Source organism: Helianthus annuus, chromosome 15 (assembly GCF_002127325.2).
Source record: "Helianthus annuus cultivar XRQ/B chromosome 15, HanXRQr2.0-SUNRISE, whole genome shotgun sequence".
NCBI lineage: Eukaryota > Viridiplantae > Streptophyta > Magnoliopsida > Asterales > Asteraceae > Helianthus > Helianthus annuus.
The window spans coordinates 88,160,467-88,174,859 of record NC_035447.2 but is presented as its reverse complement, the minus strand read 5'-3'; the positions used below and the strand labels follow the sequence as shown (position 1 = coordinate 88,174,859).

At 36.6% G+C, this 14,393-nt stretch overlaps 1 protein-coding gene, 1 long non-coding RNA gene, 3 other non-coding genes and 2 pseudogenes across 5 annotated transcripts; 1 reads left to right on the top strand and 6 right to left on the bottom strand.

The window, feature by feature from the left end:
* Nucleotides 1-995: 995 nt before the first annotated feature.
* LOC110912002 (developmentally-regulated G-protein 3) lies at nt 996-7,322 on the top strand. Its single transcript, XM_022156663.2, has 10 exons — nt 996-1,151; nt 3,404-3,457; nt 3,561-3,734; nt 3,859-3,930; nt 4,844-4,903; nt 5,442-5,551; nt 5,656-5,955; nt 6,484-6,675; nt 6,778-6,829; nt 6,982-7,322. Exons 1-10 carry the CDS (start codon nt 1,110-1,112, stop codon nt 7,030-7,032), a joined length of 1,107 nt encoding a protein of 368 aa, XP_022012355.1. The 5' UTR covers nt 996-1,109; the 3' UTR covers nt 7,033-7,322.
* Nucleotides 7,323-12,072: 4,750 nt separating this feature from the next.
* Nucleotides 12,073-13,812, bottom strand: LOC118487254. The gene is made up of 2 exons (XR_004880974.1): nt 12,978-13,812; nt 12,073-12,490 (listed from the first exon to the last, which is right to left on the bottom strand). It is a non-coding gene; the product is annotated as an uncharacterized LOC118487254 (long non-coding RNA).
* On the bottom strand, nt 12,640-12,716 carry LOC118487891. Its single transcript, XR_004882828.1, has one exon. It is a non-coding gene; the product is annotated as a small nucleolar RNA Z43 (small nucleolar RNA).
* LOC118487885 lies at nt 12,841-12,919 on the bottom strand (annotated as a pseudogene).
* LOC118487902 lies at nt 13,168-13,257 on the bottom strand (annotated as a pseudogene).
* On the bottom strand, nt 13,317-13,444 carry LOC118487746. The gene has a single exon (XR_004882689.1). It is a non-coding gene; the product is annotated as a small nucleolar RNA SNORD14 (small nucleolar RNA).
* LOC118487790 lies at nt 13,500-13,628 on the bottom strand. Its single transcript, XR_004882733.1, has one exon. It is a non-coding gene; the product is annotated as a small nucleolar RNA SNORD14 (small nucleolar RNA).
* Nucleotides 13,813-14,393: the final 581 nt, after the last annotated feature.

The window sequence follows — 14,393 nt, the reverse complement described above, 5'->3', positions numbered from 1 at the left end:
TTTTTACATCGTCTATTTTTTCCCGTTTGACAGGTTCAACATAACATGTGCGTCCTAAATCGACTTAGTTATAACTAAAGAATCCCCGCCGCATTGCGGCGGGTCGTAATTCTAGTTATATTATAATTATAATTAGTATTAAACACTCTCTGCGTTGCGGCGGGACCATCAACACTGCACTTGCAGCGTGTTAATGCGAATAACTTAGACGGAAATGTAAAACATAGAAAAGAATAACTAAGTTGATTAGGACCCGCGCGTTGCAACGAACCTATCAAACTGGAAAAAATAGACAACGTAAAAATGTTGAACCGCACACACGTTGCGCCGTGTTAACTCGCAGAATTTAAAACGGGGCGTAAAAAGAAAAATTTGCATAAGAAGAAAAGTATAAGGGACTAAAGTTGAACGTAAAAAAATTGTGAGGTTAAATTGCAAAAGAAGAAAACTTTTGGATTAAAAGTAAAAAAATCAAATATGTTTGGATTAAAAGTGAAAAATCAAGTTTTTCTTTCTTTTCTTTTTTTTGAAAATCCCCCTAAGCATTATGTGACACCCGGCTTTTCAGGCCGTACCGTACAAATGTAACACGTGTCATGAATAAATAAAAAGGTTGTATTTGACTGATATTGATGTTTAAACCCAACACGACCCGTCAACCCAACACGATTTTAACATCTTTGGAATCTAAAGGGCTGTTTGTTTAGCTCTTAATGAGGCTCTTAATGGTTCAGACCTCTTACTAATTCAGCACTTAATGGTTCAGACTGTTTGTTTCGCGAGCAGATGTCTGAATGGTTCAGACATTTGCCTCTGAATGGTTAAGTTTTATACCGAGTCTGAATGGTTAAGACCTCTAATCTGAATTGGTCAGACATTTGCCTCTGAACGGTTAAGCATTATACTGGCTCTTAATGGTTCAGACCTCTTACTGGTTGAGCACTTAACCATTCAGAGAAGTTGCCAAACAGCCCCTAATACAATGTTTTTTTTAGAGAATAGTAGAAATAAAGAATCCCAATTCTCAAACACCCAAACCCTGGGTTTTATTACCTGCAACTCCATTTTCTCTAGAACCCTCTAACTCGCGCACCTTCTCTGCTTCAACAATGGCGACCGTTATGCAGAAGATCAAAGACATCGAAGATGAGGTATCATCTCTAATCTCCGTTTAATCCATTCACTCTAACTTGTATTTTCATCCACGTACCGTTCATCTTACACCGTATATTCAATAGTTCCCAAACCCTAGAAACATCGCTACACCTTATAATCGAGTTTTTGTTTCCACTTATTTGTCTGCCGTCAAAAGATATTATCTAGTTACAGTTAGGTTAAGTTACATACAACAATTATTTTATTTATATAAGAGGCATTTTTGCACAAATTTGTTATTTGTTGAAGTGGAAGCTCAATTTGGATGGATAACTTTGTGAAGAGAGAGTGACTGTGATTTTTTCTTTTTATTAAATGTGTACAAACGTTTGCAATTGAGTAATAAAAGTTTGAATCAGCTGTTTGCAGCTGCAAATTTGATATGATTTTAGACATTTTTGAGTGGTATTTGATTTCTGTATTGAGCTTTATGTTACGTATTAGAACTTGAATATGCACAGGTTGTTATTAATATAAAAGGATAATTTCATGTAACCTAAATTTTCAAAAGCCTAATGGATGATTTATAGTATGTTCTAAAATGAAATTCATTTGTGAGTTTGGAATTTGGATCGTACGATACTGAACTCACCTGTCTTCGTTGGATCCATTCTTGGAGGATAGAGGATTCAGATTTGTTGGGTGTTGTCATTGAGTTAGTTTGGTAGAAAGCAGGTTTCTATTTGGGGACCGGGGTATTTGTATTCTTCTGTTTGTGTAAAGTTCTGTTGATGAATATCTTGCTCTGTTTTGCTTTTTCTGCTATATGAAGTGTGCACCTGCGGTAGCTGTAGAGCTAAGTGATATGGATAGGAAGCTGTTAGCTGCAAGTAGAACTTATTGATTTCTCTCTCTTTCTAATCTCTATTATATGAGTTATAACTATAGTGAGGCTTTTTATTAATTGTTATTATTATTATTATTAATTTATTATTATTATTATTATTATTATTATTATTATTATTATTATTATCATAGTTGTTAAAAGCCATCACCTCTTGCGCCTAGGCCCAATTTCCTAGCGAGGCGAGGCAATTGCGCCTTAAGTCAAGGCAATTGCGCTTTAATTCTCCAAGTGATGGTTCATGCGCAGGTTCCGGCGAGATTCCTATATTCTTCAGAGTTTTCGGCCAAATTCTCTGAAATTTGACAAGATTCTAGCTAGATTTCTACTTTTGTCTAACGAAACTACTTTTCTACACTAATAAACTAGCATTTTATAACTTTTGGTACTAAATAGACGATATTAAATGTTATATAATAGCTTTAGTTTATTTTATTTGAAGAATAGTATTAATTTTCTATTATATAAAAATATTTTATGTTTTTTTGTTGTACGCTTTTTTTTCTCAGGCCCGCGCTTTTTTTGCGCCTTGCGCCTAGGCCCTAGGCGAGGACTATACGCCTTTAGTGCGCTTAACGCTTTTAATAACTATGATTATTATTATTTGTGGTGTGGGAGCAATGTTAGTTTTTAATCATAGTGGTATTTCTTCTCAAAGTTAGCATTTAACCTTTTCCTTTCTCCTTAAAAGTTACGGTATTTTCTCATGTATATCTCTTCATGAGATTACTTGACTGTGGAATTCTACAAACTATAGAAAAAGATTCTTGAGGTGGACAAATTGCAATTATACGTTCATTCTATCATTCTATATTGGCCATTGGAAGAACAAGGCCACTCAAATATGTATGTTTGGAAAGTATGGACGATTGGTGTTAATTATGAGCTTTTGAACTCTTTGATGGAAAAAATAGTATAAAGGCTAATAGTTAATTAATTTATACAGTATGTAATTAATCTAACTAATTATTACTTTTTAGCAATTTGAGGAGACCAACACCATGCTACTATGCTAGACTGAATTGTATACTAAATTTCAACTGCCCTGGAGTTGAAAAGCAACATCTTTTAACGTGTTAATTTTTTGCCAAGGTTGGTTACCTGACATGATTTAAAAGTGTCAATCTAATAACTTCGAGTCAAGTATTAGAAAACAAACTTAGGGAATAGAGTTTTGTAGCATATATGAAATTATACATCGAATTTCTAGTAGAAATTATCTCGTTAGTTAGATTGTAGCCTCTTATTGCATTTTTGGGAGCTACAAATTCACTCAAGTGGTTTTTTTTTTCCTTTTCTGTCTTTGTTATATGTATCGAAGCTTGACCAACTTTGATATGATTTTGAGTAGCCTATATTATGTATGTTCAATGTCAATGAACGTTGTTATTTTTGTCCTTTTAGATGGCAAAGACCCAAAAGAATAAAGCAACCGCACATCACTTGGGATTACTGAAGGTACATATAACTCATTTCCTTCAAATAGACTGCTTTTGTGCCCATTTAGTTCATTAAGCAGAACTGAATGCTTCATTCACTTGCACTGGATTCGTGATTTCAGGCTAAGCTTGCAAAATTGAGAAGGGAGCTTCTCACACCCACAACAAAGGGCGGTGGTGGTGCTGGTGAAGGTTTCGATGTTACAAAGAGTGGTGACGCAAGGGTTGGTCTTGTGGGTTTCCCTTCTGTTGGGAAATCAACGCTTTTAAATAAGTTAACTGGCACTTTCTCAGAGGTATCTATTTCATTAATCTGTTGGGAAGTCAGCACTTCTAAAGAAGTTGACTTTATTGAGCCTCTGGTTGTTGTTCAACTTACGTTTGGCATTCTGACGCTTCATTGTATCATGTTGCTACCAGGTTGCTTCATATGAGTTTACTACCCTCACCTGCATTCCAGGTGTTATCACATATCGAGGAGCTAAGATTCAGGTACTACTGTTTTTGTTTTACCTTTTTTCCCATGTGTATTTTAAAATGGAGATGTTATCTGTGCTAACATCTGCCCTAGATAACCTGGGGTATCTGTGCTCTATTTTTTAGTACCATTGCTCTTTTACTGATATCCTGATTATATGAATTGAAGTATTGTAATTTATATGTAGGCCTGTAAATGAACCGAACGTTCATGAACTGTTCGTGAACTTGTTCGGCGGGAAGTTTGTTTATTTATGAAATGAACAAACTTGAACACAATTTTTTGTTCATTTAACTAAACAAACGAACATGAACACATATTTTGTTCGTTCATATATGTTCGTGAACGCATGTTTTTGTTCGTTCATTTGTTAATTTGTTAATGTTCGTTCGTTTCAATTTGAATACATAAGTAGTTATATTCATATAGATATTTAACATAAAAGGAACTTTCTACTACAGTACTACTTAAATAAATATAACTAAATGGTAATTGGGCTTTCTGGTAATAACAATGGGTTTTCCAATGCATTTTATCATAATCAATCACTATTATTTATAAAAATATTACTTTATGCTCGTTTATGATTAGTTAATTATTTTTATTTGTGTTGTTTATTGTTTGTTAAATTATGTTCGTTTAGGTTTTAAATGAACGAACATAAACGAACACGAACATGACCATTTTCTTAATAAGCGAACGTGAACAAGAAAAATGTGTTCGATTATATGTTCGTGTTCGGTTAAAGTTAAACGAACGAACACGAACATGCCTCTGTTCGCATTCGTTCGGTTCATTTACAGGCCTATTTATACGTCCCGTAATGCAGCCATGGATGCCATAAATCTTGTATACCTGTGTTCAATGGTTTTTTTTTTCCGGCTCATTGTTCTATTAGTATTTATCGTTTGCCTCTTTTGTTGGCAGTTGTTGGATCTTCCTGGTATTATTGAAGGTGCTAAGGATGGAAAGGGTAGAGGAAGGCAGGTAATCTGTGAACGCGATTCTTTAGCTTATTTGCAAATTATCAAATCAAACTCTATATTTATGCATGAACTCTGTTGCTTGGATGATTATGGGTATGTTTGGCATGGAGCTTTTATGAGCTTCTAGCTTTAAGCTTTTAAGAAAAAGCTCCTACTCAATAAAAAGCCTTGTTTGGTTGAAGGAGCTTGAAGCTTGAAGCTTTTGGTTGAACGCTCCTACTAGTAGCGTTTAGAAGGAGCTACAAGCTTTTAGGGAAAAAATGACTATTTTAACCTCTAAAGATAATGAACTTTTTAATGCACAAACTTTTTAATTTTTTTGTTATGTCCAATTTGGTCATTTTATACATTTTATTAAAAGCTCCAGCTACTCTGTCAAACACCAAATGTATCTAAAAAGCTACAGCTACTAGCCACCAGCTACTTTTGCCAAACATACCCTATATTTCATTTCTGAAAGTTTTGGACTATCATTAACGTATTGTTAGTGGTGTTTGTTTTTTTCATATTCTATAACAAGGACTGTTCTTGCCCTTTAGGTTATCAGCACCGCCAGGACATGCAACTGTATCCTGATCGTACTGGACGCAATAAAGCCAATAACACACAAACGTCTGATCGAAAAAGAGCTTGAAGGGTTTGGCATTCGGTAAGTTCATAACCTAGAATATGTTCTTTTATTGTTTCTTTTCACATGATTTCCAAATTTTAAGAATGTTTGAAAACCTTATTTCTGTTTTTATATGGTTACAGGTTAAATAAGGAGCCTCCGAATCTAACATTCAGGAAAAAAGAAAAGGGTGGGATTAATTTCACATCAACGGTTGCTAACACACATCTGGATCTCGAAACAGTGAAGGCAATATGCAGTGAATATAAAATACATAATGCTGATGTCACTCTTAGGTTTGATGCAACCGCCGATGACCTCATAGATGTTATTGAAGGGAGTAGGATATATACTCCTTGCATATATGTCGTCAACAAAATAGATCAGATAACACTTGAAGAGCTGGAAATATTGGATAAACTTCCTCACTACTGCCCTGTTAGGTACATATATGGATCACAATGCTATAATCTTTTTGTTCATTTCTTTTAGAGTAAAATACCATTTTCGTCCCTGAGGTTCGACCAGTTTTGCGACTTTTGTCCTAGGGTTTGGTTTTCCACGTGGATCCAAAAGGTTTGAAATCTTGCCATTTTCATCCGGCTTGTTAACTCCATTAATTTTCTCCGTTAAGTCAGGGGTATTTCCCTTTTTTTGTTAACTTAAAAGGGCAATTCGGTCTTTTTCACTTTATGTACAAGCATTCAGCATAATGTACAAGAATTCACTTGAAGGGCAATTCGGTCTTTTTCACTTTATGTATGAAAAAAACCTGACTTAACGGAGAAAAATGGATGGAGTTAATGAGCCAGAAGAAATTGGCAAGATTTCAAATCTTTTGGATCCAGATGCGAAAAACAAACCGTTGGACGGAAGTTGCAAAATTGGCCAAACCTCAGAGACGTAAATGGCATTTTACTCTTTCTTTTATTACTGTGGCATCTCGTTGTAACTTCTATGATGTGTTGCAGTGCTCACTTGGAATGGAACCTTGATGGTCTGCTAGAAATGATATGGGAATATCTCAATTTGACTCGTATTTACACAAAACCCAAAGGGATGAATCCGGACTACGAGGACCCTGTAATTCTTTCGTCTAAAAAGAAAACCGTTGAGGATTTCTGCTTTAGAATTCACAAGGACATGCTTAAGCAGTTTAAGTAGTAAGTGATTTTTCTGAAATAGTTTTCGTAAAACTAGAAAAGAATTTAGTTTTTGGTGACAAAAAGTAAAAACTTTGTCATTGATCGTATACGTTAATGCAGTGCATTGGTATGGGGTTCTAGTGCAAAACACAAGCCGCAAAGAGTTGGCAAGGTAAGCTGTTTTTCTTCATATTCTTTCATACTACAAAAGTTTACAATGTTAGTATTTTTTTTTTAAGCATAACGGTTGTATGCATTAAAAATACACTGGTCTTGTGTTAACCTAGATAATAATGATTCTTATGAATTTTTTATAAATGATAGGAACATGAACTTGAAGATGAAGATGTTGTGCAGATCATAAAGAAGGTTTAAAACTCAAAACCGACAAAGCTTTTAGTCAACATATTATTCGGAAGTGAGTATACAAGCCAATTTAGGACACTGTCCTATTGAGTCGGGGAAGTTGCATGTTAGGTTTATCAAATGCATTGAGTGGTTTCTTTAGCTTGGTTTGTTCACTGGATGCTGATGTGTGTCTAAACATTTTGGTTTAGAATTCTTTAAACTTTATTTATACTCTTTGAACCAATTTTTCAAGTAATGTTTGTGGTACAGTATCAAATATACAAGTGATCATATTTGGGTCAAACACGTTATGCGGATGCTCTGGTTTCTGGTCTGCTACATTCTTATTAGGTGGATGTTGTTAAAAGATGTTATGCAAATAATTAGGGTTTGTGTGAGATAGTTATGGGTATGAAAGTGCATTTCTTCTCCCATCTTGCGAAAACCAGGTAATCTTCAAGGGGTGTTAAGCAACTGAGTCCCTCTAGCAAAGGTCTCAGGTTTGAATCTTGCTTCCATTGGTTTCTTGACATAACCTCTTAAAGGCTATCTGCTCAGCGCAAGCTGCATTTGTTGGTTAGCAGGGTATTGGCAAGTCCCATGAGGTTTCTGGTATCTAGTTTTCATGGTTACTGATAAGAAGTTGTAGGTGCTCGGCTCATACTCTTTGCCCGCCTAGTCAAATGTTTTTTTGGTCAATGCTGGTCTGATTGTATGGACCCCACAAAACCAAAAAAAAAAAAAAAAACTGTATTGGGATAGGAGGCAGCTGTATTTGGCTATGTTGTCAGTTCTATATTTATAAAAAAAATGGTTCTCGGTTCTAGAGTGTTACATACCAAACAGGAGAACACAACCCAAAAGACTAGTCTTGTGGGTGAGTGAGCCCATTTGGTATATAAACCCCACATCAGTTGCCCATACAACCGATGTGGGACAAGTCCCATACCTTGCAATGGTATTAGTCCATAACAATCGACCCTCCTTAAGGGCCAACGTCCTCGTTGGTCACGCCCATGTTGGTCACGGCTGGCTCTTTCCAGGCCACCACTCCGAGCCTCGTTGGTCACGGCCACGTTGGTCACGGCTGGCTCTCTCCAGGCCACCACTCCGTGGGCCACCACTCCGAGTTCTGGCTCTGATACCAATGTTACATACCAAACAGGAGAACACAACCCAAAAGACTAATCTTGTGGGTGAGAGAGCCCATTTGGTATATAAACCCCACATCAGTTGCCCATACAACCGATGTGGGACAAGTCCCATACCTTGCAATGGTATTAGTCCATAACATAGAGTTGCTTTATTGGTTTGGTTCCATGCCATTGGTTCTCTTCCGGTTCGGAACCAAACCAAATTTGCATTGGGTTCGCTAAATGGTTTGGAATGGAACCACTTCTAAATCAAAACCCGAAGATGCACACACCTCATCTGATGTTGGTCAGCGGTGGCTCTGACCTCTGGCTCTGCATGTTCATATGAGAAGAGCTGGACAATTGCTGTGTAAATGAGAGATTTGTTGTGTTCAAAACGGTAGATGTGAAACGTTAATAGAGTAAATTACAAGTTTTGTTCTTTATGTTAACACCATTTTTCAGGCGCTGTCCTTTGGCGCGTAAGTTGACAAGTTTTGTACTTAACGTTTCAAAATCCTACACATTATGTCTTTTAGCCCTAACCCAGTTAGATTTTTTGGTTAAGTATGGTCATGTACCTTGCACAATAGGCCATTTTTGTCATTTCGTTATCCAGTGACTATACTACAAATAACATATGTCTAAGGACTATTGTGTACAAAAATAAAATAAAAAACATTAAAATAATACAATTTGTCTCATCTCTAACCCTCTGCATCATCTTCCCCAATTCTCACCATAATCAACCTAAAACCCTAATTTCACAAACCATTTTTCTCAATTGAGTGTTCCCTTCAATTCCACACTAATTTACACTTTCAGATTATCAAAAACATACACAACCCCGCTCCGGTTGGCTACGTTGCAGCGATCACCAGCGTTTGTTCTTCTCTTCTCTCGTGACCCTTTCTACAGACGCACATCTTCGCTCAAACATCACATCAACTTATACTGAGGTGGAATCGAAAGGCGCTGGTTGTGGCACGATTACATTCTGGATCCAAATACGTTATTCCGTTTAGTAAGGCTTACCCATCAGATTTCAGTCTCGTTTCTTGTTGCATAGTGTGGTTCACGATCAGATTTGTTACCTGCGGTTTCCATTTAATGATTACAGATTTTCCGGCAAAGAGATTCAGGAGTGGTGACTCCGATCAGACACGTATAGGGATGGCAAAAAAGCCCAAGCCCGACAGGTATACCCGAAACCCGAAACACACGGGCCGGGTATACCCGAAGCCCAATGGGTATGGGCCGGGTACGAGCTTAAAAATAGAAAATTTCGGGTATGGGTACGGGTATGGGATTTAGTGATATCCGCCCGATACCCGGCCCATTTACCCGAATAATACCCGAAAGCATCATATTATAGATTTCCATATATATAAACTTAGTGCATGTACTTGTTACCTTCCCTATAGTTATATGTGGATATGTATATGGCAAGTGTTTAGTGAACATATAACTTATTTTTGAGCATGAGAATTGGATATGGAAGTTATCACTCTTTATTATGTGGATGTTTTATGCAATTAGGTGGTCCTGATACAATTACTTAATTGAGTAATCGTTTTAATTTAGTAGTATTTATGATCTGAATATGATATGTAAGTTGTTAATCATATTTTCATTTGTTATAGTCATTAAAATAGTAAATTATATAAACATCAAAGTAAAAGTTGCACATTTGTCCCAACGGGTATTTTTAAGAAATTAACGGGTATACCCGATACCCGTGGGTATGCCCGATACCCGACGGGTAATTACCCGAAAAATACCCGACGGGTAACTACCCGAAAAATACCCGACGGGTAACTACCCGAAAAATACCCGACGGGTAACGGACCGGGTATGGGACAAAGAATTACAACCGGGTACGGGCCTGGGATTACCAATACCCGGCCCATTGCCATTTCTAGACACGTACGCCGACGACGGAGGCAGATGTAACCTATAACCGGAGTTTTGATAGCCTATGGGTTAAGATTGGCGATTTTCAGAATGAGTTGTAGTAGTGACCGATTTCAGGGTCATTTGCAAGATGTGGTAAGTTGTGGTTGTTTCAGGTTTGAAGCCGTGGTTTGGGTTTTAGGGTTGGTGGTGGTTGCAGGTATTGTGAAAGGAGAGTTTATATATTTCTTTTTTATTTTCTGTAAAAATAGTCCTCGAATAACAGTTCTTTACATTATTATGACAAGAATACCTCTCATGTGCAAGGCACATGACCATACTTAACCAAAAAATCAGAGCTAAAAGACGACATAACGTGCAAGATTTTGAAACGTTAAGTACAAATGATGTTAACATAAAGGACAAACAAAACTTGTAATTTACTTAATCAAGTTATATATAATATAAAAACAAGTACAAATGGTGTTAACATAAAGGACAAACAAAAGTTGTAATTTACTCAATCAAGTTATATATAATATAAAAACAAGTAAGCGCATGAATAAAAATGTTAGAAAAATAAAAATGAAAATAGATTAACATTCTTTTAATAACAGATTCTCTACACATCTATAACAACATCCATAACTATATTTTCATTATTATAATCAGGACCAATAAAACACCGTATGTGTTTTTTTACTCCATGTAATTTTCTATCACATAACGTTTGTACTATATCTTCTCAAATGATTCAGAATCCATTATATACACAAAAAAATATACATCACGTACAACAACGTGTGTGATTATTTGATATAACATGCGTGATTATATCGAATTTTCATTTAGCCTGGGTTCGGTCAATTTCGTTTCAATTTTCTTTTTGTTTCACTTCAAATTGGCTATTGTTCGATCAATTTCATCGATTTGGGTGCGACATTAGATCACAACCGCCATCTGATCACATCCGCCACTGTTGTAATCTAGGGTTTTTAGGTACTTCTTGCCACTCTTGTATAGTCCCGAAGGAATGTACTAGTCAGCCAAATGTCTGGTAAGCAAAATGTTTAACACAGCGAAATGTATGTTGTGGGGTTGAACAACATGTTGACACAATTTATATGTATCTTTGACCATTTTGTCTAAGCATTGACCGAATTGTATGTTGCTAACAATTTAGATGCTCACTTTTAGAGTTTTCACTAGTTTGGGCTGATTGTATAGTATATGACTTCTTTAATTAGTTGTTACATATTTTAGTTGCCTTATTGGCCAAGTGATGGTGGAGATTCAAGGTGGATGTGAATGGTCTGTGGAGTAAGGTGGTTCGGTGTGTACATGGTGGGTCTAGAAATTGGAATTACATCCCTATGAGGCTCTCGCTCCCGAGCCCCTGGAAACAAATAGGTGGCATAACGAAAGACTTCAAAGGGGTGTATTACTTTGGCGACCTTGATTCGTGGGATGATGTATGGGGAGGGGAAGGTAATTCCATTGCGGAGAGCGTGGTTTGGGCAGGTGGGACTTCGATTCAGAGGTTCCATTGGTCCAGAAGGCTGCAAACACTCGGGGAGTTGACTGAAATGAATGGGCTGGTTCGTTTATTAGTTTCGATGGAGGTTGTGTTGTTGGTACGCAGTGCAAGGACTACGCTGCAAAGCATGAGTGTTACGGATAGCGGATTCAGGTTTGAACTCTAAAAGTGAACTTTCTTGCTTGGAGAGCTGTGTAATCGGGTTCCAACAAAATTGGTAAGTAGAAATGCAACTATGGAAGAGGTAAGTTGCAGCTTTTGCGGGGACAAAAATGAACCCGCCGATCTCATTTTCGTCTCGTGCAGGCTGGCACAAGAGTTCCGGGACTCAGTTGTGACTTGGTGCAAGTAAAGGTGCGTCCATCTTTGCATTCACTTCAGTTCATAAACGGGTCTAAAAGGTAGAAGAAGGCTACATACATGGTGGTACAAACGACTATCTAGTGCACATATGGCGCAGTCGAAACAAACTCATCTTTTTGCGGATGAGCAAATGTCTTTTGGGAGGCTGAGGGATGACATCAAGACGCTGACCTTTTTATGGATAAAAATCATTCTAAAACTAGCTAACATGGGAGAGGTGGCTATTGTTCGAAATATGTAATTAGGTGTTGTGCCGATTGCATTGCTTGTACATTTCTGGCCGTCCAATTTGTTTGTTAGTGTGCCACTTTTTTCGTAATAAAATTGCTTTGTTGGCCGTTCATAAAAAGAAAAACAAATACATGAAACTTCAGACATCCAAGGAGTAAAACAGCACAAGCTCTCAAGCCTGGCGAAGGCCTAAGCTTTTGGTTTGGCCACTGCAAATGTCTCTGAGAAACAAGCCGTTAAAAATGGTAACGACTAGCTATACAAACAAGAGTTGATTTTCTCATGAAGTTGTGACCTTTCTCTTGTCAAACCTGCATCACAGCTTTCACTAAAAACAAACAAAAATACAGTTTAACAAACAGAAATGGCATCATGGATAAAAGATTTACAACATAAATTATTTCGTACGTATGTTTAAGTTGCCAAAGATTATCAAATTAAAAAAATCATTTAAAATTTCTAAAAATAATGTGGGATTCAGTTTATGGGTGGTGGTATAACAGGATGGTCGGCAAGGTGTGAATTCATCACACCATTACGACGAACGAGACCTTATCACATGGGGCAAGGTGTGAATTCATCACACCATTACGACGAACGAGACCTTATCACATGGAGTCGTCATTATCCCACTAATTTAAATACAATCATTATTAAATTAAAAAATATAAAAAAATGTGAGTTCATCGGAAAGACTAAAACTTTTCTAATCACAAACATTCATTTGAACTATGCAATTGATCATCATCTGAACTCCTCAAAATCATCAAATATTCAATCAAAAACCATAAATATATTTTAAAATAAAAACAAACCTTAGAAGGAAGGAAGGCAGTAAAATTGTTGTAACACAAATCTAATCCTCATCGGTTTCAAAATGAATGTGGCCTCATGGAGAAGATTAACAACATTTATTTATTTATTCAGACATATGCTTGTCATTAATTTGAATTTTATCATCGGCCATTTTTTTTTTAAAAACAAAGGACTCAGTATAGATGGGTTGGCTCTCAGACAAATGCCTCGATTCGTCTTCATAATTGAATGGAATGGATATTACATCAGACTCGTCATCTATTGAAATCATCATTGAGAAACCCACACTAAATCTCCATAAATAAATAAATAAATAAATAATTTATGTATAATATTGAAACTTCAGACATCCAAGGAAGGAAGGAGCAAGACAGCACAAGCTCTCGAGCCTGGCGAAGGCGAAAGCTCTTAGTCGGCCACTGCGAATGTTTCTGAGAAACAAGCCTTAACATTATCATCACCAGTTTCTTATAGACATCAAAACAAATAAAAATAAAAAAAAGAAAAGAAAAAAAGAGGAGGATCTCAGACATCCAAGGAAGGAAGGAAAGAGCAACATGAACTCTCAAGCCTGGCGAAGGCGAAAGTTCAATCAGGCGGCCACTGCGAATGTTCATGAGAAACAAGCCTTTCATCTTTCATCATCGATACAGCTAACCTCCATTCTTATTCGTTCAACAAAAATAAAATACAAACTGATGCAATGAACTTAAAAATGTTACCGTTAAAGACCAACGGGAATGGTTTGGATGATTTGGGTGAACAATGGTGGTGTTTCTTATATAGACCAGGGGTTTTGGGAATTAGGGTTTTCTGGAATATTCACGGCGGCGATTTTTTGTTACTACGGCAAAAATATGTTGATAGTAAATCATTTTTAGGAAAATAGTATTATAAAGCCATTTTTTACTTTTTATTTAGAGTAAAATGCACGTATAGTGCTTGTGGTTTGTCAAAGTAACACTCTTAGTTCTCAAATTTTAAAAATTACATTCGTGCTTCTTATGGTTTGCTCGGTTGTTACTCGGATGATCCCTATAGTGGATGATAGTTAGTTTTCTCTGTTAAATGTGTGCGAAATGACTAAATTACCCCTAACCAATTAAAAAACTTAAAAAGATAAAAAGATTGTTGGCCCCCCTCATTCCCCCCCCCCCCCATCTCTCTCTCTAAATTCCATTACCACCTTCACCTTAAACCCACAACCACCATCTCCACCGTTATCTTCAAAATCAACAAATTTCAACCAACTGATCTGCAAATTCCCTTAGTAACAACTAATGCAGCATGCCCACCAACAAAATCTTGCAAAAAATCAAGAATCAAGAAACTGAAAGTTCAAAAAGTCACATTACACAATTTAGAAAGGGATGGCGCAGTTTGTTGCTCGTTTACCTGCTATTCTTATGTGATGA

What these genes read in the sequence shown, in the direction of transcription:
- LOC110912002 (XM_022156663.2), top strand. Translation starts at nt 1,110, where the DNA reads ATGGCGACCGTTATGCAGAAGATCAAAGACATCGAAGATGAG. An exon ending in ATCGAGGAGCTAAGATTCAG is followed by an intron (nt 3,931 to 4,843) that starts GTACTACTGTTT and finishes TTTTGTTGGCAG; the next exon opens with TTGTTGGATCTTCCTGGTAT. An exon ending in GAAAGGGTAGAGGAAGGCAG is followed by an intron (nt 4,904 to 5,441) that starts GTAATCTGTGAA and finishes CTTGCCCTTTAG; the next exon opens with GTTATCAGCACCGCCAGGAC.